Below are 25,202 nucleotides of genomic sequence, written 5' to 3'. Positions count from 1 at the left end.
TAACCCCCAGAGAAGGAAAATGCAAGCGAGCTATTTCATGGTGCACATACCACTAGCTGCTGGGGGAAAGAGATATTTCTTGAGTGGAGAGAACTCAGGGGAGTGACAATGCACATGCAGATTCCATTTTTTAAATTACTTTTCACCGTGGATCTGCCCTGAACAAATAACAAGTACAAAGTTTCACAGGTACTTTTCCACCCACCGACCTTGCTCCTCAGATTTTCAAAGGAAAACATATGAGGAGTTTGACTTTCAGAATTAATTAGCTTACAGATCTGCAGGTATAAAAAGTAACCACGGACCTGCAATTATCCAACCTAATGAAATTTGTCCCCTAAAGGTCTGTTGTGCCAGTATTATCTCTCCCCATCTCTCTTTCTCTCTCTCTCTCTCATGTATCTATCTGTTTTTCTCTCTATCTTTCTGTCTGTGTATCTTTCTGTCTGTGTATCTATCTGTCTATGAGAACCTAAATGCTGATAAGGAAATGTATTTTTATGCTAATAATTTCAGGCCCATATTTACTGGGCAGCTGATTGGTAAAGTTTCTCAAGTAACTTTACACGAATATTCAGAGGTGCTCAGTTGGATAATGCTACTGCTGAATATACCCACCCAGCTAATTTTAGAGCAGTGATTTCCTCAATCAGACTTGCCCAGCTATATTTATCTAGGTAGCACTGAACATTGGTACTGCCTGGATGAGTTTTGGCCATGCCCCCAGAGTACCACCACCCCCACCCTGCCCCTTCTTTTCTTTAAAACTCAGGGTTTGTCTGGGTACCTCTAAAAATTACCCAGAGAAACTCTTTTGAATATCAGGCTGCCTTTGATTGTCCATCCCAACTCATCTGCAATTTCCCCAATCTCTTTCACTTCTGATAAATTGATGTTAGCTACCTCTTGAACTTGTAGATGGATATTAATCAATTTATACACCGACAGTGCAGCATTTGGATCCTTTCTTCATGTGAATGAGCCTATTGTCAGTATCCTTATCCTAGTCAAACACTCATGAAAGTAAAGATGATCAGATGAAAATGTACTTTTTTTCTTCTTACTTTGTTGCTAGGATCATTTTTTTCCTTGCTGTCTGTTCTTTCTGCTCCATGTGTTGTCTGGCAAGGTGCTCTCCTACTGCCTTGGCTGGAAACTCTGTTTCACAGGTATAGCCAAAATCTCTTGCCAAATGTAATGCTTCTCCTGAAATCAGACAGATTTGGTTATTATTTTAAACTGTTATTCCTATTCATTAGAATATCAAAAGAAGTAAAGTAATTAATTCTACAACAATCAGTAAACATATATTTTCAATATTAAAATAATATTTTTAAGTGCTTTCCACATCAGTCTGCCCCATGTAATTTCAAACCTAATGAGAACTCAATTCAGTTTTTCACATTGCCATTTGGGACAGATTTTGTAAGGCTCTAGATGCTATCCTTCAAGTCCTTTTGAAAATGTAGCCCCCCCAGAGCAGAAAAATATAGCCACCTACTTTCTCTAGTCGAATAACTTCTTGGCAATTGGCAATCTCAGACCGAAGTTGGGTTAAGGGGGAGAGTAAATATGCATGCATATGACATTTTCAAATATTCATGCATATATTCCAGTGCCCTGCATCTTCCGCAGATATAAGTGCAAGGCATGCCTGCACTTTTATACCCACATAACTTTTAGAGAATTCTCAAAAGCAACAGATTGTGTAGTTTCTCTTTGAACATTTGCAAAGTTACAAGGTTAAAGGCAGTGTAATGAATATTGCCCTGTTTTTGGCACTTTTTTTTATCCTATCAATCAGATATCACAGACTCTGAAGGGTACATATGTACCTTATAATCAGTCAACAGGTGTTATCTTTGTGATAGACTGAGCTCCCTAATCCTGAGGACATGAACGGTACCCCCATAGTTCTCCCATACCTTCCTTTAGTTAGTCTTCTCTTAATAGTTTATTTTTTAGTTAGTCTTCTCTTAATAGTTTATTTTTTATGGTCCATAAATTAAGGAACATATTTTGATACAACTTCAAAGATGCAGTTTGCATCACTATAAATGTGAATAAGTGCCATTGGAGGGGGAATAATTAGTAAATGGAGGGTGAGTGGAAGGATAATTTTGCTCTTAAACTAAAGGGATCCTAGTGTTAATCTTCTGTCATTTGTACTGATATTTTATTAGCCTAGAAAATAGTTATGCTACTAAAGGGGGTAGATTTGTAACATTGCACGTAAGATAGCAGACAGATATGTGTACAAGTAACACCAGTTTTCAAAGTGGACTAATGTGAATAAGTTTGCTTCAAAAATTATCCTGGCAAAAACCATGTGCATACAATTACACCTACTATTTTGTGTGTATAGTTTTGCTGAGAGAAATTACTTACAACATGTAGCTTGTGCATGTAAATTTATATGCATATATTTAAAAATCTAAAGTGTGCATATAAATCCAAACTCTGTCCTAACACCACCCTCCAGGGTTGCCTCTTTTTTGTGTGCATGTGCAAAATTAGGTTTGAATAGTTTTACATGCAAAGGCCCTGAGATGTTTTTTAATAAGTCGTTAACATGCAAAAACCTGTGTTTTATGTGCATAAATGGCTTTGAAAATTCACCCCTCGATGTGACGTAACTTTAAAATAAGTGGGCACCCTCCATCTTCTCTTCTTCAAGGTTCTCTGTTCTTCGTGGGAGCTCCCTTGTCTTCGTCTATGGTTCCTGGTCTCTCGTCGGATCCTGCGTCCTCATCTGTCCTGTCTTCATATGTCCCTGTCTTCATATGTCCCTGTCTTCAGATGTTCCTGTCTCCAGATGTCCTAGTTCTCTCTGGTCCCTCTCTTAGGATGTCTTTGTCATCGGATGTTCCAGCTCTTTGGTTCCTCTATTCAGTTGTTCCAGTACTTCTGTTCCTGTGTCCAGTGGTCCCTAATCGTTTACTTCCTGGCTCCGAGTTTTAAGCCTAGCCAATCTTGCCAGACTCCGCCTCCAGATGACCATCCTGTGAGTAATTCCGTATCTGATCCGGTGTCCGTTCCCGGACATTGGAGCCCCATTCTGACTGGATCCTTCTTCGAGTGCTGCCTGGATCCCTTCTTCAAGCTGAGCTTCAGTCCTGCCTATGCCTCGTACAAGTCTCCAAGTGCCTTGTCTCAGCCAAGCCTCCTAGTGCCTATGTTTCATCCTTGTTCCATTGTCATCAACTGTCCTCAACCTCTATCCATCCTGTTGCACCTGCTGTTCCTAGGTGGTGGGTCCGAAAGGGCTATTCAGTGGCCAGAGGGCTACCCCAGAGACCAGCATTGTGTTGCTGGGTCTCTTCTGGTGCATTCGGGTTCGGCAGAGGTCAGAGTTCTGAGTCTCTAGCCTGTCTGCCCGTGCTCGGATGCATCTCGCCTGCCCCAGCGCTTCTCCAGAGTCCTCCTCTGGGGTCATGCAATGGCCCAAGGGCACATTTTTTCTTCCAAATCGGGACTGCTTCTTAGCACTCCTGCAACAAATTGCGAAAGCCATGTGTCCGGTGAGCATGTTTTGGAATTCCATGATCCAAGAAATTATTTTTTGTCAAGAATTTTTTGTCCAAGTTTTTCTCGTGAATCCCTCGACCTGCAGGAGACACCAGCCATTGTTTGGGATTTTGTTTTTTCCCATGATCTGCAGGAGGCACCTGAATCCACTTGATTGCTAAGAGCCTTTCTTCGGGAAGTACCTGTAAGGCCTGGGTATATTTTTTCATGACCTGCAGGAGGCACCTGCACCCAGGTTCAACGGCTTCCACAGCTGCCTAAGCTCTTGGTTCCTTCATTCTCATTTTCCGCCTCACCAAGATTTCTGCATTATCTCCCCTGGGTTTATTTTTTCACGACCTGCAGGAGGTGCTTGCACCCAGCATGTTATCCTTATGCAGCTGGAAACCTCATGTCTCCTGTCCATGAGCATCATCCCCCTGCAAGGGGCATCTGCATTCCGTGGTTCCCAATACCTACAGCCTATCGGGACTCCTCATTTACAGCTTCTAGAATCTTTGGATTTCAGCCCTTCCTGGGATCCTCCAATGCAATTTCAATCATTTGGATCCATTCCTTACTCCTTCTACGACCTTTGTTGCAAGAAGCCAAGATGCAGCCTATTGGCTTCAACCCAGCAAAATGTATAATCTGCGCCTCTTGTGACATTCTGTGTATGTCCTTGTCCTTCATTACCTCAGTCTCGCATCAAGGAATTTCAGCTCCAGGTCTTCGACCCAGGCTATCCCCCTGATGGTATGGATGTGGTTCCTTTGACCACTCCAAGCTGCAGAAAGGAGGCTGGGGGAGAGGGTCTTTTGAGGAAGGGGTGCTGTTGCGATCTTGCTTGCAGGCCCAGCTGTGAGCAGTCTCTCACCTTTGCGGCCTGGAGGCCACCGCTGACATTGCCCTGTGTGGCCCAGCACCACCGCCGTCCTCTCTCTGCGTCAGGCAGAGCTGCCGCAGCCGTGCTTCCTCACAGCAGGAAGCCGCTGCTGACCTGCTCCTGTTTCGCGGTCTAGTGCCACCTCCAACCCTGATTTTCACAGCGTGGATGTTGCCGTCGCTGACTCTGGTCCTGGCCTTTTTCTAGGTGAGCAGCTGCGGGAATTGCCCCATTATTTAAAGGGCCCGTGGTGGGAAAAGCCCCATGGCCCCACCTGATGACCTCATCTGGGCGTCTCCTCTTCAGCCCTATAAAAGGGCCCCTTGCCAGTCCCTTGTCACCTTCGCAAGGAGACAGTCCGCTCCTGGATTCCTCGTCTGTTCCAGCTCTTCATTCCAGGAGGCTCTGAGGTCCATCGTCGCTTCTTCAAGATTCTCTGTTCTTCATGGGAGCTCCCTTGTCTTCGTCTATGGTTCCTGGTCTCTCGTTGGATCCTATGTCCTCGTACGTCCTGTCTTCAGATGTTCCTGTCTTCAGATGCTCCGTTTCCAGATGTCCTAGTTCTCTCCAGTTCCTCTCTTCAGATGTCTTTTTTCATCAGATGTTCCAGCTCTTCGGTTCCTGTTGTCAGTTGCTCCAGTACTTCTGTTCCTGTGTCCAGTGGTTCCTGATCCTTTACTTCCTGGCTCTGGGTTTTAAGCCTAGCCTCTCTCGCTGAACTCTGCCTCCAGATGACCATCCTGTGAGTAATTCCGTATCTGATCCAGTGTCCATTCTCAGTGATTGCAGCCCTGTTCTGGCTAGATCCTTCTTCGAGTGCTGCCCAGATCCCTTCTTCATCCTAAGCTTCAGTCCTGCCTATGTCTCGTCCAAGTCTCCAAGTGCCTCATATCAGCCAAGTCTCCTAGTGCCTATGATTCGTCCTTGTTCCATTGTCATCACTTGTCCTCGACTTCTGTCTGCCCTGTTGCACCTGCCGTTCCTAGGTGGCAAGTCCGAAAGGACTATTGAGTGGCTGGAGGGCTACCCTAGAGACCAGCATTGCATTGCTGGGTCTTTTCTGGTGCATTCAGGTTTGGCAGAGGTCAGGGTTGTGAGTTTCTAGCCTGTCTGCCCATGCTCGGATGGGTCTTGCCTGTCCTGGCGCTTCTCCGGACTCCTCCTCTGGGGTCGTGCCATAGCTTAAGGGCACATTTTTTCTTTCGAATCGGGACTGCTCCTTAACGTTCCCGCAACAAATGCATGCAGGTAAGTGGATTTTAAAACATGTTTGTGTTAAGGCCATTCCCTGTTTTACCAATTAGTCCACCAGTTTGCCCAGTCTATCCCTAGGTCATCCAGACTCCTCTGGTTTTTCAGCCTGCAATACTCCCAGTTGGCCCGTACCCCTCACTCTGTCATGTTAGGACTAAAACGCGATTTCTGCAGACTTAAACCTTATCTGGAGCGGCAGTAAATATATGTGGCTAACAAGCCATCATGTGCTGCAGACACCAGAATTAAAATTTATATATGTAACTCCTAGGCCTGCTTAGGAATGCCCCAACATGCTCTAAATCCACTCCTTTTATTAACTCATACCCATGTATATATACAAGTAATTTGCAGCTTTTAAATACACGTTGCTTGCATGCGGCCTAGATACTCACATGTATGGGCCTTTTAGCATTAGCAATGCTTTTAAAATTCATCCCTGGGCATGATCTATTTGAGAACAACCTTCAGATTGTAAACAGAAATATAAAGCCTGCAGGTACTTTTTGCCTGCAGACTTTATATCAATTTTCAAAGTATGCACACAAATCTACACCTGCTTGTGGAGGTACTTTTTCAGCATAATTATTTATGTTTGCAAATGAATATATGCATAAGTGTTCGTATATGCATGCACATAAGTGCTAACCCTGCCATACTCCATCCCTAGAAATGCCTCCACTGTCTGTGCATAAAAGTGTGCATGTACTGGCATTATGCACATATTTTTACATGCAGATAGGGCAGGCAAATTTCAGTGATCCCATTTCTACATATAATTGACCTCCTCATGTTCTTTTGTATCTATAACCCAGCTTTAGCCAGCCCAAAATGAATGCATGGATTAGAGTAAGGGAACAGCTCTCTGGTCTGCCAATATTCTCCCCTCACCTCCTCCACCCAAACATAAGTACTCACTATGACTACACATCAATCTGAATACAACTAACCTCCCCCCAACACACACCATGGCCATACTCTCCACCCCTCTCCGAATCAAGCCTTAACCTCTCCCCCTTCCATGCCCAGAACGTTCCCCAGTCCAAGCTGGCAAAAGAAGAGCCCCTTACCTTCAGCTGTCTCAGCCTCCCACTTTGAATGGTGCTGCTTAGTGGTGCATTGAACTTTGATATTAGAAAAATTATGAATGGAATGCATTCAAAATAGCCACCTGAATGACAATTACTGATGAACACTGTGGATGACAATAATACAAAGAAAGGTGAAGACTCTTTTTTAGTAAAAGCTTTATAAATCCATACTGATAAGAGCATTCGTATATTGTGACTTACATTGTGATCAACTTGATTTTTCAAAAAGCCTCAACAAACACTTAACTTCTGGCATTTCTGCAGCTAAGGTTTTATTGGAATGTTTTGTAAAATCAAATTGGTCACAATGTAGGTCACAATATATAAATAGTAACATAGTATATGGCAGCAGATAAAGACCCAAAGGTCCATCCAGTCTGCCCAACAAGTTGTTTAGGGTAGTAACTGCTGCTCTGTATAGGTTACCCCATGCCTTTTATTGTTTGGTCACTGCAGCTCTGTGCAGGATACCCCAATGCAGAAATATTACACTTAAAGGTAGCAAAGGTTATCCCTTTTCTTAATTTCCATCTTCTAGCCATTATGAAACCTCTCTGTGTTTATCCCATGCCTTTTTTAATTCCATCACCCTTCTTGACTTCATCACCACTTCCAAAAGGGCAGTACATAAATATATTTCCTGATATTGTTCCTGAATCTACCCCCTTATAATTTCAAATTATGACCACCTGGTTCTACAGCTTCCTTTCCATCATAAAAAGGTTTGATTCGTGTTCATCACTAATACCTGAAAGGTATTAGTCATGTACAGTATGGATTTATGAAATCACTTTTACTATAAAATAGTCCTGTCCATTTTTTGTATTATTGTCTTCCACAATGTTCACCAGTTAAAGTTAGATGTGCCTCTAAGCAATGCCCTTTAGAGGTAGGAGGCTGAAATGGTAGGAGTTAAGGTACTGCCCTCCTGCTAGCTGAGAGACAGAGAGGTAGAAGGATACAGCTTGCTTCAGAGGTGGGTGTATGGGAGGAAGGAGAGGTAGGGACAGCTACTGGAGGTTTACTTGTGTTTAGGTGAGGAGTAGAAGCATCAATGACCTCAGTGGGGGGCGGGAGGCCTCAAGACCCTGCCCCCATACTTAGCTGCTAGCATGCTTGTAGTTAATTACACCTTTTGAGATATAGTTAAATTTAGCTCAGCAATTTGGCCAAGGTAAATTTGGCCCTTCCATGAAATACCATAGTAATGACTGTTATGTTTTCCGCCCGCGGCAGACCTACGGCGTGCCCTCTCACCTTCTTGCACAGACTCCAGCTCCTGGTTCCTCTTCACTGGTGGAGGTGGGCTGCCAGCTCTGACCTCGGGTCACCTTTGGTGCCTCCGGCTCTGCCATGGTCCCCAGTGTTGCCAGCCAAGATGCCCTTTCTTGTCGGGCCTCTCCACGAGGCCCACGGAGAGACGCCACCATCAGCACCACACCCCTCCCTAAGCGAGTGCATCACTAATCCTTTTAAAGGGCCCGCGGCGGGATCCTGGCCGCGGCCCCAGATGTTGACATCAGACTCTTCTGTGGATATAAGCTCAGGCCTCACTCCATAGCATTGCCTTTGCAACAGGTCTCCTCATACTCCAAGTACTCATTGCTGATAGAGAATCCTCTCTAGTTCGTGTTCCTGATTCCTGTGGTTCCCAGTTCCAGTCTTCCTCGTTACTGCCCAGTCTATGTGTTGGATTGACTCTCTGGATTTCAACTCTGCTATGCCTGACTACTCTTCAGCTTGTCTCCAGCCCTGGACCTCTGCTATGCCTGACTACTTTTCAGCTTGTCTCCAGCCCCAGACCTCTGCTACGCCTGACTACACTTCAGCTTATCTCCAGTCCCGGACCTCTGCTACGCTAGACTATGCCTGACTTCTCTGTGACCTGACCATTGCCTTGATTGACTATGCTACAGACCTCTCTGTATCCAGAATTCTGTTGCATACAACGACCTCTATTTGCTGCCGGCCCTGATCCAAGCCTGTCAGTGACGCCTTCTCTAGCCTATCCCCTGGACGTGGACTTACAAGGCTCCGGTCTTTCTTTGCTTGAGCACCTTCAATTACTCTTCGTCCATTGGCACCTCAGTTCCTGTACCGAACCCAGTCCATGGTAGGACTATGCCACCTATCGACTGCTGTCTCTGAGCTGAATCACCTTTCTTCTCAAACCAACCTCGAGGTCCACCTAAGTCCTTCCATCCCCAGCACCCAAAGGTACAACCCATGGGGAACGAGGGCTGGTATAGGTGAAGCTCCAGCGGCCTCTACTTTCAGCCCACTCCACCCTGCCGACGGTGGGGACCTGTAGGTCCCTACCTATGGGTTGCATCACCCCTACCTTGGCCCAAGGGTCCACTTCCGACGCAACAGGTTGCAAAGGCTATGGACTCGATGGAGCCACGTGCCCTCCAGGCCATCCCAGGCCTGGCCTCCAAAGTACAAGAACAGCAGCAGTTTCTTGAGGCACTGGTCTCCTCCATGGATCGTCATCATGCCCGGCTTGATGCTCTTACAAATAATCCAGTTCCTCCTCCGGCTCCTCTTCATCCACAGCCACCTCCATTGATGCCTCAAGCCTTATTGGCACTCCCAGCGCCCCCACGCTTCAATGGCGACTCTAGACTCTGCAGAGGATTTATTAACCAATGTTATATGCAATTTGCTCTGCAGCCTTCTGTCTTCTAGAATGAGTTGACAAAAGCTACTTTCATCCTATCCCACCTTGAAGGGAAGGCGCTGGTCTGGGCTTCTCCCCTGTGGGAACGCTCGGACTCTTTATTGAAAGAACAGGCTCAGTTTGTGGCTGTATTCAGACGGACCTTCGATGATTCTGGGTGAAATGCCGTGGAAAGCAACAGCTTACTACACCTCTATCAGGGTCAAAGAAGCCTTTTTGATTATACCATTGAGTTTCGGACATTGGGTACTGAGTTCACGTGGCAGGAAGACTGCCTCTGAGTTATCTACCTGGATGGACTCTCCCCACAGCTGAAAGATGAATTGGCTGCATGGGAGCTCCCTTCCTCTTTGGAGGACCTTATAGACTTGGCAGGCCGGATCGACCATCATCTTCAAGAGTGTCACCGGGAAAGTCGTATGCCCAAGAAGCCTTCACGGGATCGTTCCCATTCCCCACCTATTACCACTCCTGCTTTCGGCAGTGATACTAGAGTAGTCAAGATGGAAGAGCCTATGCAGTTGGGTCGTGGGTGGCTGACACCAGAAGAGCACCTCCGGCGAAGACAAACCGGTCTAGGTCTATATTGCGGAACACCTGGCCACCATCTACAGACTTGCCCTATCCGTCCAGGAAACTCCTTGGTCCGAGTTCAATAGGGGTCCTGAACTTGGGTGCAACTTCTCCAGCCCCTCAGTTATCTGTCCCAGTTACTCTGATCTGGGATTCACGATCCTTTCCAGTTCTTGCTCTGGTAGATTCCAGAGCAGGAGATAATTTTACTCTCAAGGATCTTGTTCATCTTTTGGACATAAAGACCCGCTCACTTGATACATCGCTATGCATTGCTTCTATCTACAGAGAGCCATTACCCGGCCAAATTTCCTTGACTACGGAACCTGTCCAGTTACATACCGAGGAACTCGAACTACTAGTGTTGGAGAAATCCATTCATCCCGTAGTGCTTGTACTCACTTGGCTACAGAAACACTCTCCCCAATTCAACTGGGGTTTATTGCAAATGGTGGAGTGGTGCAACCTTGCTCCAGCACAAGCCATGCTGTGGCAAAGGGCCATGAAGGAGCTGAACCTCTGGCCTCTAACGCCTAAGAACAAGACTTGTTGAACAAGCCTGACTGGGCCTCTGTATAGAGTTCCAGTGCCAGATAGATGGAAGAAACCTGCTGGGCCTATCCTGACTACAGAGTTCCTGCGCAGCCAGATGGAAGAATCCTGTTGGACCCAACTCGACCACAGAGTTCCTGCGGCAGGAACTATTGATTTGTGGTTCATTTTTTTGTTTTTCTGTTTTTTGTTTCTTCATTTTTTTATTTATATATAGCCAGTATAGATTTAAATCGCTTATTTTCATTCATCACTTTGACTGTTTTCTTTTTCTTCCTTGGTCTTGCCAATGTTGCCATCCTACCTCCCTTTTGTCTCTTTCCTGCTCTTACTCCTGCCTGTCATTTTTCCTTCCTTTCCCGACTCCCCTGGTTCCTTTCTCTCCATCCCTTCAATTTCTTATAAACCCTTATGAAAGAAAAAAGTAATATCTTTCAATATAATTTGTCTTATTTGTGTGGTATAGTAATTATCGTTAACGCGGGAGACCAAAGTATTAACTGTCACCCATAAGTTTTAACACGGGAATACTGCCCAGTTCATCTCACTTCCATTAAATTGTGGCTGAATAGATTAGTGCAACTCTCCAGTAATAATCAATACTATTTAATTGGGAAGTAAAGTTAAAGAATTGATTTGGTTGTGCCTTATTATTTAAATGTTCTGGCTATTACCCAGCACAATCTGTTTATTTGTAGCCCCTGAAGCAGCCTTGTGTGAAGAAACTCAGCCAGAGTTGGGCTTGTTTTATCAAGTGATATATGTGCAAATAAATTATTTAATTGAAGGCAGTTGGTCTGTCTTGCTTTAACATTTGGCTTCTGGCTCTGACAGACCAACTTCTGGTCTTTTTTGTAGGACCCTAACTTTTTAGTTAATCATCTAAATGACTTTTGAATATTGGCCTACACAATTTTAAAACAACTGCAGTTGAGGGATTAATGCAGTGTAAGGGACTTTCCTACATTGGCATTACTTAAAGCACATCTTAAGCCCATTTTAATATGTGCGTTAGTATTAATAGTTTAGTACATAGTCACAAAAATGAGCAGCTGACTGGAAGTCAAAACTGACAGGTTTCACTATCGCCAACAATTCCTCAAGCATACATTTTGCAAAGTGTTTAGAAGTGCAAGAATATCGTTGGTTTTGTTTTATCATTTCTGCTTGGCAACTGAATAAAGAATGTGCATTACAGTGGAGATTTGATGCAAAACATTTATTTCCAACAGCTCCTGTTAAAACCTCCTTTTCCTACACAGTGCTCATTTTTCTTTTACAAATGTTCATTTTTCAGTGGCTCAAAACAGTTGACATATAATGAGCGAGACTGAGATTAACATGAACACTTTAAAGACTATCCTTTCCTATCATTTTACTGTTCATAATATTGTTCAGTGTCACTTTATGACATGAGCAAAAGCAGTATGCTAAGGAATTATGTAACACCGAGTATCTGAAGATTTGCAAATCTTGTCACTTCACTTAGATGTGTCAAACATAAATACATGTTATTTTAAACAGTATAAGCCTCTGAAGCCTTTGGGCCTCTTGCAAGTAGGAGAGTACATCCTTCCAGTAATAACACACCGAGACTCAAGATGGGTTGAGAAGCTACTAGCGGCTTCTCTGACAACATTTCTATATGTACTTTGCATCACATTAACTTCACAAAACCTGATATTCTTTGGCATCATATACTTATTTATATTCCAATGGGATGACCTGGAGAAATAAAGTACAAGATTTCTGTACCTGAAAAAATACTGCCTTACAGAGAGTTTCAATATAACTTCAGTATTGCATGCCTCTACATTCTAACTTCAAAACTTACCCTCTTTATGCAATCAACAGATAATAAATGACCATTTTACTTCAAATGAATTGAAACCTGTGGCATATGTTTGGTCTTTTAAATTTAAAAAAATATGGAGGCAGAGAGGAGAGAACAGCTTGTTTTGCCTACCAATTGACTCCGAGGGTGTTCTGGCTAACCCCGACGTTGATTGCCACCTGGGACTGTGATTCTGCCTACCCGGAGCGTCCACTGCAGGCGGGACCCGGAAGTTCCTATAAAAAAGGTACACCTCTGCCTGAATTCTTGAGGCAGAGAGGAGAGAACAGCTTGTTTTGCCTACCAATTGACTCCAAGGGTGTTCTGGCTAACCCCGACGTTGATTGCCACCTGGGACTGTGATTCTGCCTACCCGGAGCGTCCACTGCAGGCGGGACCCGGAAGTTCCTATAAAAAAGGTACACCTCTGCCTGAATTCTTGAGGCAGAGAGGAGAGAACAGCTTGTTTTGCCTACCAATTGACTCTGAGGGTGTTCTGGCTAACCCCAACGTTGATTGCCACCTGGGACTGTGATTCTGCCTACCCGGAGCGTCCACTGCAGGCGGGACCCGGAAGTTCCTATAAAAAAGGTACACCTCTGCCTGAATTCTTGAGGCAGAGAGGAGAGAACAGCTTGTTTTGCCTACCAATTGACTCCGAGGGTGTTCTGGCTAACCCCGACGTTGATTGCCACCTGGGACTGTGATTCTGCCTACCCGGAGCGTCCACTGCAGGTGGGACCCGGAAGTTCCTAAAAAAAGGTACACCTCTGCCTGAATTCTTGAGGCAGAGAGGAGAGAACAGCTTGTTTTGCCTACCAATTGACTCCGAGGGTGTTCTGGCTAACCCCGACGTTGATTGCCACCTGGGACTGTGATTCTGCCTACCCGGAGCATCCACTGCAGGCGGGACCCGGAAGTTCCTATAAAAAAGGTACACCTCTGCCTGAATTCTTGAGGCAGAGAGGAGAGAACAGCTTGTTTTGCCTACCAATTGACTCCGAGGGTGTTCTGGCTAACCCCGACGTTGATTGCCACCTGGGACTGTGATTCTGCCTACCCGGAGCGTCCACTGCAGGCGGGACCCGGAAGTTCCTATAAAAAAGGTACACCTCTGCCTGAATTCTTGAGGCAGAGAGGAGAGAACAGCTTGTTTTGCCTTCCAATTGACTCCGAGGGTGTTCTGGCTAACCCCGACGTTGATTGCCACCTGGGACTGTGATTCTGCCTACCTGGAGCGTCCACTGCAGGCGGGACCCGGAAGTTCCTATAAAAAAGGTACACCTCTGCCTGAATTCTTGAGGCAGAGAGGAGAGAACAGCTTGTTTTGCCTACCAATTGACTCCGAGGGTGTTCTGGCTAACCCCGACGTTGATTGCCACCTGGGACTGTGATTCTGCCTACCCGGAGCATCCACTGCAGGCGGGATCCGGAAGTTCCTATAAAAGATTATTTCCCTGCGGCGCGCAGCCGACGCCGGCGCGCTGCTTAAGCCGCGCGCGCTCAAGGGGCGCGCGCATTAGGCTTTGCCAGGCTTCGCCGGGAATTCGCCGGGGAGAGGCCGGACTCCCTATCAGGTCAGACATATATTTTATTTACCTATATGAGTAATAAGCTACTCTCAAACCTACTGCCTCCACTAAGCTAAATCCTCGTGATAAATATACACAATCACTTCGGTACTATCTGAGACTCCGGTTTAAGTTCCTGTTAAAATTTTTCCTTAATAATGCCACACACTAAAAGGAAGGCGAAGATTAAGCCTTCCAGTGAAGTGGCTACATTGGAAACCGGACAAAAGACAGTACTGCAATGGATAGACTCACAAAATACTCCAGATGAGCTGGCCGTTGAGGTTGAACCAACGGAACGGGAGGGCTCACCTCTGGCCATTGAGGTATCACTTAGCCCTGGAGCACCGGAAACGCCATCGCCACCTGGAAAAGGAAGGGGGGCTTCCCCTGAAACTCCAGGTTATATTAACGAGAGGACTGAGACTGTCTTGGATAATCAGGATAGTCTTGTACAAGGAGCTTTAAATTTGGAAATTACCCAACAAAGTAAGAAAGAAGTTAGCTTAAAATTAAGTAAGATGGAAAACCTTGTCATTAGTCCGAAAGAAACGAGTACACCAAAAATTGGGAAACAATTAATAGTAGATCAGGAAAATATCTCAGTAATAATTAAACCATCTAATATACCTAAGAAGCCTGTAAATATTACCATGGAATCGTTATGGAATTATATGGCTAAAATAGATACTTCTATTAATAACTTAACTGAAGTAGTGATAAAAACATCCAATTCATTAGTAGTAAATACTAATGAACTGGGAAAACAACAAGAGGTTATTAAAGAGATAGAAAAACGAGTAGGACATCTTGAGAAAATTCAGACTCACCAAATAAAAAATGAAAATGAAATAGATAAAAGATTGGAAAGCCTTGAAAATGCGGTAAGCGCTAAATGTAAGAGTAAACAATTTCCCTGTGATTAAAAAAATAGATGCATTAGAACTGTTTAGAAATTACATGCTGCAAATATTAAAAATTCCTGAGAAATTATTGCCTGTAATAGTAAAAGTGTATTATTTGGGAAATAAAAAGAAAGAGCTGGAGATAGAAAAAACAGGAAAACAGGAAGGTAAACCAATTGATGGGGAATCTATAGATCTCTCTGATCTATTACAGAAATCCCAAGACGAAATAGAGATTTCGTCTAGGGCAACTCTTCTCGTCCAATTTGCCTTCTCTACTGACAGGGACAATGTAATGAGAACCTTCTTTCGTAATAGGTCTTTAACATTTTATGGCCAAAAAATTTGGATATATCCGGATTTAATAAGATCTACACAGATAAGGAGGAAAAATTTTTTGCAGTATAGAAAGGGAGTAATAGAAAAGGGTGGATACTTTAGTTTAAGATATCCTTGCAAATGTATAGTAAAGCTAGATGGCAAGAATTATTCCTTTTTAGACCCAGATGGTCTCAAGAATCTTCTCGGAGAAAAAGAGCCGGTTAATGAATGAAAATTGAGTCTTAATTGTGTATTTTCCTTATATATGATATTTAATAAGAACCGTTCCAATATTTGAGGAATTAGCTTAATATTGCCTTAAGCACTATTTTCTTTGACATGATTTGTAAATGTTAAATTTCCTGGATTGAAAGATATTTCCTTTGTGATTATAGATGATCTGTCAAAGATAATGTACCTTGTATATCTTTAGTTATTGTAATATGCAAAAGTTATAAATAAAGAATTCTGTTTATGACTTAGAAACTTTAGGCCTGTTATATGTAAGATTACCTGAGGTTTTGGATCTGCTAGTAATTTATTAGATAATACTTATGCATAGATAGAACAATTATTCAAAGCAATCTATCTACATAAAAAAAAAAAAGCATTTACATGGCTCGATTGCCTGTTCTGAAAACTGGCTATCTCAATGTGGGTGAAAGTCTGTGCATTGTTTTACAATGTGGGTAATTTTATCTTCATTTAGGGGCAGCATTCCTGAGGGCAGGAAGAAGATGGGTAGGATAGCAATACACGTACAGGCCATCCTATTAAACTACATAAACATTGGCCATTAATACATGTTAATTAGCTCATGCTAGTGGCTCATGTTAATGACATAGAAATTAAGGATGGCCATTTGGGAGAAATGAAATTGGAAATGACAGAAAATTGCCTATTTCGTTTTGGATTTTTTCAGAATGGAATGAATTAAATTCAGACTAAATTTTGTCAGAATCTATTTTTGTTTTGAAAACCTATATTAAAAAATCAAACCACCAGTTGGGCCTAAGCCCGAAGCCAGGCCCTCACCTAGGGAGCAGGCTGGGACCCAAAGTAGGCCTACACCTGAGCATGACTCCGGTGCTTCGGTCTAGGTCCGAAGCCTGGGCCTTGCGTAGGCATAGGCCATGACCCAATAAAATATATAAATAAATCTACAACATGGAAATTGTGAAATATCTGAGGAAGGTTTTAGTGATGTTGGAGAAATGGTTTGTCTGGTAGCTAACATTTAATGCAGGATCATGCATATATGAGTTTCCCCAAATATTAGAGAGGCAAACCGTATAAGAAATCAAGTTATTCTATGCAACAGCAGGATCTGGAGCTGATTATATCTGATGATCTTCAGTAGCTAAATACATATAAAAGGTGAAGGCATTAGCCAGAAGGATGCTTGGGTGCATAGGAAGAGGAATAGCTAGTTGGAAAGCAGAGTGATAATGCCTATGTATAAGTCTTTAGTGAGACCTCATTTGGAGTACTGTGTATAATTCTAGAGACCACATCTTCGAAAGGATATAAACCGAAATGAGTCGGTCTGGAAGCTACCAAAATGGCCAGCAGTCTTTATAATGAAGCATACAGGGACAGCCTTAGAGATCACTATCTGTATAATATAGAGGAAAGCAGAGGAAGGGGAGATATGATAGAAACTTTTAAATACCTCCAAGGAAAAAATAGAGAGGAAGCAGGACTTTTTAAAGGAAAGGAGGCTTTGGGAGAAGTGTGAAAGGGGGTAGATTCATACATAATCTAAAGAAATATTTCTTTAGAGAAAGGATATTGGATGCATGCAACAATCTCTCTGTGGATGTGGTGGAAACATAAAGCATCAGAATTCAAAGAAACATGGGACAAGCACAGAGGACATCTGAGGGAAAGGAAGGGACTATAAAACTGAGTAGGAGATGTGGATGTTGCACGTCCTGTCCGTGCTAGGCCTGCGCCGGGACCTGCTCACCTTGCTCCTGCGCTGTCAGGCCCCATGCCATCCTCTCCTGCTGCCGCTACAAGTGCCTCCCGTCCGCAATGCTCCACAGTGAAATCTCCCAGGCCCTCCACGTCGGGCCTAGCTCCACGCCAGGGCGCAGCATTCTCCCCGGCGCAGGCCCCACCCCTAGGCGCGCGCGTGTGGACTGCCCGGCCCTTTAAAGGACCAAGGGCAGGAACAAGCTCCGTGGCACAGCCCGATGACGTCACGTAAACCTCATATAAAAGCGAGTGTTATTTGTTTGCCTACGCCGTGTTCCAGCGTTCCTTGTTCCAGTGTCTCCTTGTTCCAGCATCTCCTTGTTCCTGCATCTCCTCGTTCTAGCATCTTCCTGTTCCTGAGTCTCCGTGTGTTCCTGCATCCTTCCTAGGTAGTCCGTCAGACTGACCTCTGGTACTGACCTCTGCCTGCCTGACCATTCTCTTGCCTGCTGCCTGGAACTGACCTCTGCCTGCCTGACAATTCTCCTTTCTGCTGCCTGGAACTGACCCTCACTTGCCTTGACTACGCTCGAACTGACCTTGGTATTGATCCTTGCTTGGCTGACTACTTCTGGACTGATACTCTGGTTCTAACCCTTGTGCTTCTCTCGGACACTCTCTTCTGGCCTACTGTGGCTACCAGACCAGCCTGCTGGGAATCCACTCGTGGCTTCCACCCAACTAGATCTGCAGGCTCTGCCTGTCTCGCCCAGAGAATCTTCCTGAACTGTGACCTCCCTGAGGTCTCGGGAGCTTCCAGTTCGGGTCTAGTCCATCCTATCTGAGTTAGTCGCGCACCCTTGCTCGTGGTGGGCACACCTCTCCGCTACCTCTCCGCGAGACGATCTGAGGCCCACCTAAGTCCAGGTGGTCCGGGTACCCAAGGGCTCAACCTGCGTAAACCCCGGACTGTTAGTGGTGAAGCTCCAGTTAGCCTCTGTCTCCTCGTATGCTCCGCCTCCTGGTGGCAGGCGCTCTCTGGGTCCGACCAGAGGGCCTACCAATCCTGCACCAAGCCAAGGATCCACCTCCAGCGCAACAGTGGATGGGCAGACTGGATGGGCCATATGGTTTTTAATCTGCCATCAAGTTCTATGTTTCTAAAAACAAATGAAAGGCTTTGCATTAAAACTGCAAATCCATAACTGGGAAATTCTAGGCCCGACGTGGAGGGCCTGGGAGATGCCGCCAAGGCGCGCAGCGGATGGGAGGCACTTGTAGCGGCAGCAGGAGAGGACGGCCCGGGGCCCAACAGTGCAGGAGCAAGGTGAGCAGGCCCCGGCACGGGCCTAGTGGATGGGACTCGCAACATCTACATCTCCTAGCCCACCTAGTTTAGAGGAGGAATAGCCTAGTGGTTAGAACAGTGGGCTATGAACCAGGAGACCAGGGTTTGAGTCCCGCTGTCACTCCTTGTGACCTTGGGCAAGTCACTTTACCCTCCATTGCCTCAGGTACAAAAACTTAGATTGTAAGCCCTCTGGGGATAGAGAAATACCTACAGTACCTGAATATAAACTGATGTGATATCTCAGATCAAATGTCAGTAAATAATAAATAAATAGGATTAATTAAGAAAGGGGAAGCTCTTCATTTTGCAAAGCTGTAAGGAATGAGGTCTGTTAAGAGTTTATTTAATAAAAAAAACAACTGTGGTGGGCAAGCTCTTAATTGAGACACATCTGTCTGCACCTGAAAAGCAGCTTCCAGTCTCTACCCTCCCCTCCTTTCACAGCAAATTAAGAATTTTTCAAACAATGGAAAACCAGAGAATCATAACTCCTCCTTACTCCCTGCCCAAAAAGGTATTGGACTTCTAAGAGTTTTGGACTCTGCTTAAGAGTTCCTATAAGAAAACAGGAAATGTGAATAAGAAGGAGAAATTAGCATTACAAGGACTTCATTAATTGTACCAGTTGAGGTAAGAGGCTACAAACAATAGAAAAAAATTCTATCAAATAGGAATTTTATCTAATTGTTAGCACAATTATAAGCAAAGGTTCTATTTCTAATGTTAATATAGGTAGTTGAGCTCAATGTCTCTCCAAGGGTTAGATTTAAAGTAGTCTGAAAAGTTGGCATAGAGTCCAACAGGATAAACATCCTGCATGAGACTAAATACAAAATTGAATCTTTATGGGTAGAAATCCCTTGTGTATCAGGGAAGACTACAGTGATAGGGGCATACTATCGTCTACCTGGTCAAGATGGTGAGATGGACAGTGAAATGCTAAGAGAAATTAGGGAAGCTAACCAAATTGGTAGTGCAGTAATAATGGGAGACTTCAATTACCCCAATATAGACTGGGTAAATGTATCATCGGGTCACGCTAGAGAGATAACGTTCCTGGATGGAATAAATGATAGCTTTATGGAGCAATTGGTTCAGGAACCGACGAGAGAGGGAGCAATTTTAGATCTAATTCTCAGTGGAGCACAGGACTTGGTGAGAGAGGTAACGGTGGTGGGGCCGCTTGGCAATAGTGATCATAATATGATCAAATTTGATTTAATGACTGGAAAAGGAACAGTATGCAAATCCAAGGCTCTCGTGCTAAACTTTCAAAAGGGAAACTTTGATAAAATGAGAAAAATTGTTAGAAAAAAACTGAAAGGAGCAGCTACAAAAGTAAAAAATGTCCAAGAGGCGTGGTCATTGTTAAAAAATACCATTCTAGAAGCACAGTCCAGATGTATTCCACACATTAAGAAAGGTGGAAAGAAGGCAAAACGATTACCGGCATGGTTAAAAGGGGAGGTGAAAGAAGCTATTTTAGCCAAAAGATCTTCATTCAAAAATTGGAAGAAGGATCCAACAGAAGAAAATAGGATAAAGCATAAACATTGGCAAGTTAAATGTAAGACATTGATAAGACAGGCTAAGAGAGAATTTGAAAAGAAGTTGGCTGTAGAGGCAAAAACTCACAGTAAAAACTTTTTTAAATATATCCGAAGCAGAAAGCCTGTGAGGGAGTCAGTTGGACCGTTAGATGATCAAGGGGTTAAAGGGGCACTTAGAGAAGATAAGGCCATCACAGAAAGATTAAATGATTTCTTTGCTTCGGTGTTTACTGAAGAGGATGTTGGGGAGGTACCCATAATGGAGAAGGTTTTCATGGGTAATGATTCAGATGGACTGAATCAAATCACGGTGAACCTAGAAGATGAGGTAGGCCTGATTAACAAACTGAAGAGTAGTAAATAACCTGGATCAGATGGTATGTACCCCAGAGTTCTGAAGGAACTAAAAAATGAAATTTCAGACCTATTAGTAAAAATTTGTAACCTATCATTAAAATCATCCATTGTACCTGAAGACTGGAGGATAGCAAATGTAACCCCAATATTTAAAAAGGGCTCCAGGGGTGATCCAGGAAACTACAGAATGGTTAGCCTGACTTCAGTGCCAGGAAAAATAGTGGAAAGTGTTCTAAACATCAAAATCACAGAACATATAGAAAGACATGGTTTAATGGAACAAAGTCAGCATGGCTTTACCCAGGGCAAGTCTTGCCTTACAAATCTGCTTCATTTTTTTGAAGGAGTTAATATACATGTGGATAAATGTCAACCGGTAGATGATGTATACTTGGATTTTCAGAAGGCGTTTGACAAAGTTCCTCATGAGAGGCTTCTAGGAAAAGTAAAAAGTCATGGGATAGTTGGCGATGTCCTTTCGTGGATTGCAAACTGGCTAAAAGACAGGAAACAGAGAGTAGGATTAAATGGGCAATTTTCTCAGTGGAAGGGAGTGGACAGTGGAGTGCCTCAGGGATCTGTATTGGGACCCTTACTGTTCAATATATTTATAAATGATCTGGAAAGAAATACGACGAGTGAGATAATCAAATTTGCAGATGACACAAAATTGTTCAGAGTAGTTAAATCACAAGCAGATTGTGATAAATTGCAGGAAGACCTTGTGAGACTGGAAAATTGGGCATCCAAATGGCAGATGAAATTTAATGTGGATAAGTGCAAGGTGATGCATATAGGGAAAAATAACCCATGCTATAATTACACGATGTTGGGTTCCATATTAGGTGCTACAACCCAAGAAAGAGATCTAGGTGTCATAGTGGATAACACATTGAAATCATCGGTTCAGTGTGCTGCGGCAGTCAAAAAAGCAAACAGAATGTTGGGAATTATTAGAAAAGGAATGATGAATAAAACGGAAAATGTCATAATGCCTCTGTATCGCTCCATGGTGAGACCGCACCTTGAATACTGTGTACAATTCTGGTCGCCGCATCTCAAAAAAGATATATAATTGCGATGGAGAAGGTACAGAGAAGGGCTACCAAAATGATAAGGGGAATGGAACAACTCCCCTATGAGGAAAGACTAAAGAGGTTAGGACTTTTCAGCTTGGAGAAGAGACGACTGAGGGGGGATATGATAGAGGTGTTTAAAATCATGAGAGGTCTAGAACGGGTAGATGTGAATCGGTTATTTACTCTTTCGGATAGTAGAAAGACTAGGGGACACTCCATGAAGTTAGCATGGGGCACATTTAAAACTAATCGGAGAAAGTTCTTTTTTACTCAACGCACAATTAAACTCTGGAATTTGTTGCCAGAGAATGTGGTTCGTGCAGTTAGTATAGCTGTGTTTAAAAAAGGATTGGATATGTTCTTGGAGGAGAAGTCCATTACCTGCTTTTAAGTTCACTTAGAGAATAGCCACTGCCATTAGCAATGGTTACATGGAATAGACTTAGTTTTTGGGTACTTGCCAGGTTCTTATGGCCTGGATTGGCCACTGTTGGAAACAGGATGCTGGGCTTGATGAACCCTTGGTCTGACCCAGTATGGCATTTTCTTATGTTCTTAAGTTAGGTTCACAGAACTCTTACCTGATTGATTAAAACTACAAGGAATAGGCAGTCTATATAAGAAAAGCATGCACTGGGTACTAAAAAGATATCAAATAAAAAATATATATAAATTGTCCCCTGGAGAACCTCACAAACCATTGTACTAAAGGACAGCAAAATGGTCCAGTACCATAGTCTGTGTTCTACCTGTTAGAAATTATTGGAACTATTCCAATATAAGCCCACTTAGATCAAGCTCAGATAAATGAGAGCTAATGTGCACAAACTTCACACTAATTTTCAAAGTGAAGTATCTTTTTACTTTTACTTGGAAAATATTTCCAGTAAAGTAACCTGCATACATCTACCAACTTGTGTGGATAATTTTCTGAAGATGCAAAGTTATGCGCATGGTTCAAAAAAAAAAAGAGTTTTCTGTTATCAAATTTGTGCTGATGACTTTCTGCTGGCCTTCACATGTATCTGGGTGATCCTGATGTTCTTAACATTCTGAATCAGGGTTTTACTGAGATTGCAAGCTGGTTTTAATGGAGAAGCAGCTTGGTGGTTAGAGCAGAAAACTAAGAACTGGGTAAGACATGGTTCAAATCCTGCTGATGCTCCTTGACATTGGGCAAGTCACATCACCCTCCTTTTCTGCAGACTATAAGCCCTCGGGAGACAGGGGAATATATGCTGTACCTGAATGTAACTCATCTTGAGCTACCAATGGAAAGGTGCTATTGTGTGCCCCGTCCGCGTCCGGCCTGCGCACGGACCTGCTCACCTCTCTGGCTCCTCTGCAGGTCCCGGGTCGGCATCCCCAGTGGCAGCCACGAGCGCCTCCAGGCCTTGGCGTCCCACGGTGGCGGTTGCCGATCCTTTCACTGCGCACCAGGCCTCATGCTGGAGTTCAGCATCTTCCGTGGAGTTGGCCACGCCCTTACGAGCGCACGCACGCGGACCGCCCGGCCTCTTGTAGGGCTAGGGGCAGGTCCTAGCTCCGCGGCACGCCCTGATTGAAGGAACTACTTAAGGAAGTCACTGCCTCCACGTCTTTGCCTTGGCAATCGGGTCGGCATTGTATTGTGTGCTAGATTGTCAATGTGTACTAAGCCTTGTTCCAGTCTTGTTCCAGTCTCGTTCCAGCCTTGTTCCAGGATCCTACTGTTCCACCCTTCTTCCTGCATCCTACTGTTCCAGCGTCCCTCTGTTCCTGGTCCTCCTTGCTCCATCAGACCTACAGCCTCGAGTCTGACCATGCTCCCTTGCTGTCTGTGGGCACGCCTGTCTACAACCTCTCCAGGAGACCCTGTGAGGCCCACCTAAGTCAAAGCGGCCCAGGTCCCTACGGGCTCCACCCGGGGGGACTGCGGGCTTCCAGTGGTGAAACCCATCCTAGCCTCTGTCTCCTCCAGTGCTCTGCCCCCTGGGGGCAGGTGCTTCCTGGTCCCTACCAGGGAGCCGTTCTCTACTGCTCCAGGACAAGGGTTCACCCCCGAGTGCAACAGGTTGCCAAGGCCATAGACTCGGTGGAGATCCCACCTCCAGGGCCCTACTGGGTTTGGCCGCCACAGTCAAAGAACATCACCAAGCCTTGGAAATGTTAGCCTCTTCGGTGGAAGAGCTTCACTCCCAGCTGCGATATACAGCTCTGGCCAATCCCGTGGGCCTATCGGCCTCTATGCTACCCAAAGTATCATTAGCACTCTCTGCACCTCCTTAATACAATGGGGACCCATGATCCTGTCGTGGCTTCCTCAATCAGTGCTTCATGCAATTTGCACTGCAACCCTCCTTGTTCCTGAAGGCAACCACTAAAGTGACCTTCATCCTCTCCCGCCTGGAAGGGAAGGCTCTTGCATGGGCCTCTCCCTTATGGGAATGCTCTGATCCCATACTTTACAAGTTATCCGAATTTGTTGCTCTCTTCAAGAAGACCTTCGGAGACCCAGGCTGCAGCCAGCCATAGTCTACTCCACCTCCGTCAAGGATCGTGGACTCTGAGTATACGGTGGAGTTCAGGACCCTGGCTACTGAGCTCGGGTGGCAAGAAGATTGTCTGCAAGCCATCTTCCTAGATGGACTCTCCAGTGCTCGCAAAGATGAACTCTCCATCCGTGAGACTCCCACGTCTCTAGAGGACCCAATTTCCCTCACCGGGAAGATCGACCATCATCTCCGGAAAAGGTGCATAGAAGTAAAGGCCTCCCGCTCACCTACACCGTGTCCCACGCGTGTCCTAAGCCCTCCAGCCAAGACTCCAGGACCACCGCCCTCTTCTGTGGTGGAACCTATGGAGTGAACCGTTGGCGACTGTCTCCAACTGAACATCTCCAACAGAGGAAGGAGGGTCTTTGCATTTACTGTGGCACTTCCCGTCTCTGTGGGCATTGAGGCCCACTCCTTCACCACCATTGCTCTTGTCGATATAGGAGCAAGTGGCAGCTTCATCATGGATAACGCTCTCCTTCTCCAAAGGGGAGGAGCTAGCAATCTGTTACACTCGCCTCCTCCAGAGGGGAGGAGCTAGCAATCTGCTGTCACTCACTCCACCAGGAGGGCGAAGTTGGCAAGCTGTTCTGCTGTACTTCTGAAAGGGGAAGGGGTAGCGATATGACATGACCTGCTCCTCCAGAGGGGAGGAGTTAGCTATCTGTAGATCTGTTAGCAAACTGCTATTAGATGCTCCTGTAAGGAAAGGAAGTAGCAAGCTGTTATCCATCTGCTAAGGAGTAGCAATCTGTTATGGATCAACTCTCCAAGGAAGAGGAGTTGGCAAAAGGTATATAGTACTTCACTACTGAGATAGCAATCTATCATGCCCTCTGCTACGGAGTAGCAATCTGTATATATATATATATATATATATATAAGTTGCTGGCAAATCTCAGAGGAAGAAGAGTAGCTGTCTATATAATAATTCCATGAGCGGAATCAGTGGTCTGTAGTGGTTGGCTCCCACAAGGTGACAATAGTGAAAGGAATGACCACTTGGAGGAAATGGTGAATCTCTGGGCCGATGGCAGATGACGGCGCCCCCAGGAGGAGATCGTGAGAAGAACCACTTGCTAAGCTAGAATATGAGATAAACACAATAGTTCTTTATTAGACTGGAAGCTGGACCACCAGGGTTGGCAGTAGTGAGTCGCTGTGTCCGGCAAGGCTGAAGTCCTTCTGATACTAGAATATAATCTCTGGGTCGCTGAGCTGTAGAGAGAGACTAGAA

The 25,202-nt window shown here is 44.7% G+C and overlaps 1 protein-coding gene across 1 annotated transcript in view; it reads right to left on the bottom strand.

Moving 5' to 3' along the window:
• TFAP2D (transcription factor AP-2 delta) overlaps window positions 1-25,202 on the bottom strand; it is a 128,145-nt gene that overhangs the window by 39,535 nt on the left and 63,408 nt on the right. Inside the window, exon 6 of the mRNA XM_029596111.1 lies at window positions 1,065-1,206. Coding sequence (XP_029451971.1) covers window positions 1,065-1,206 — 142 coding nt within the window. The remainder of the gene's footprint in view (window positions 1-1,064; window positions 1,207-25,202) is intronic.

Source organism: Rhinatrema bivittatum, chromosome 3, assembly GCF_901001135.1.
Source record: "Rhinatrema bivittatum chromosome 3, aRhiBiv1.1, whole genome shotgun sequence".
In the NCBI taxonomy this organism is placed as follows: domain Eukaryota; kingdom Metazoa; phylum Chordata; class Amphibia; order Gymnophiona; family Rhinatrematidae; genus Rhinatrema; species Rhinatrema bivittatum.
The sequence above is the reverse complement of the archived record's forward strand: the minus strand, read 5'-3'. Positions and strand labels throughout refer to the sequence as shown.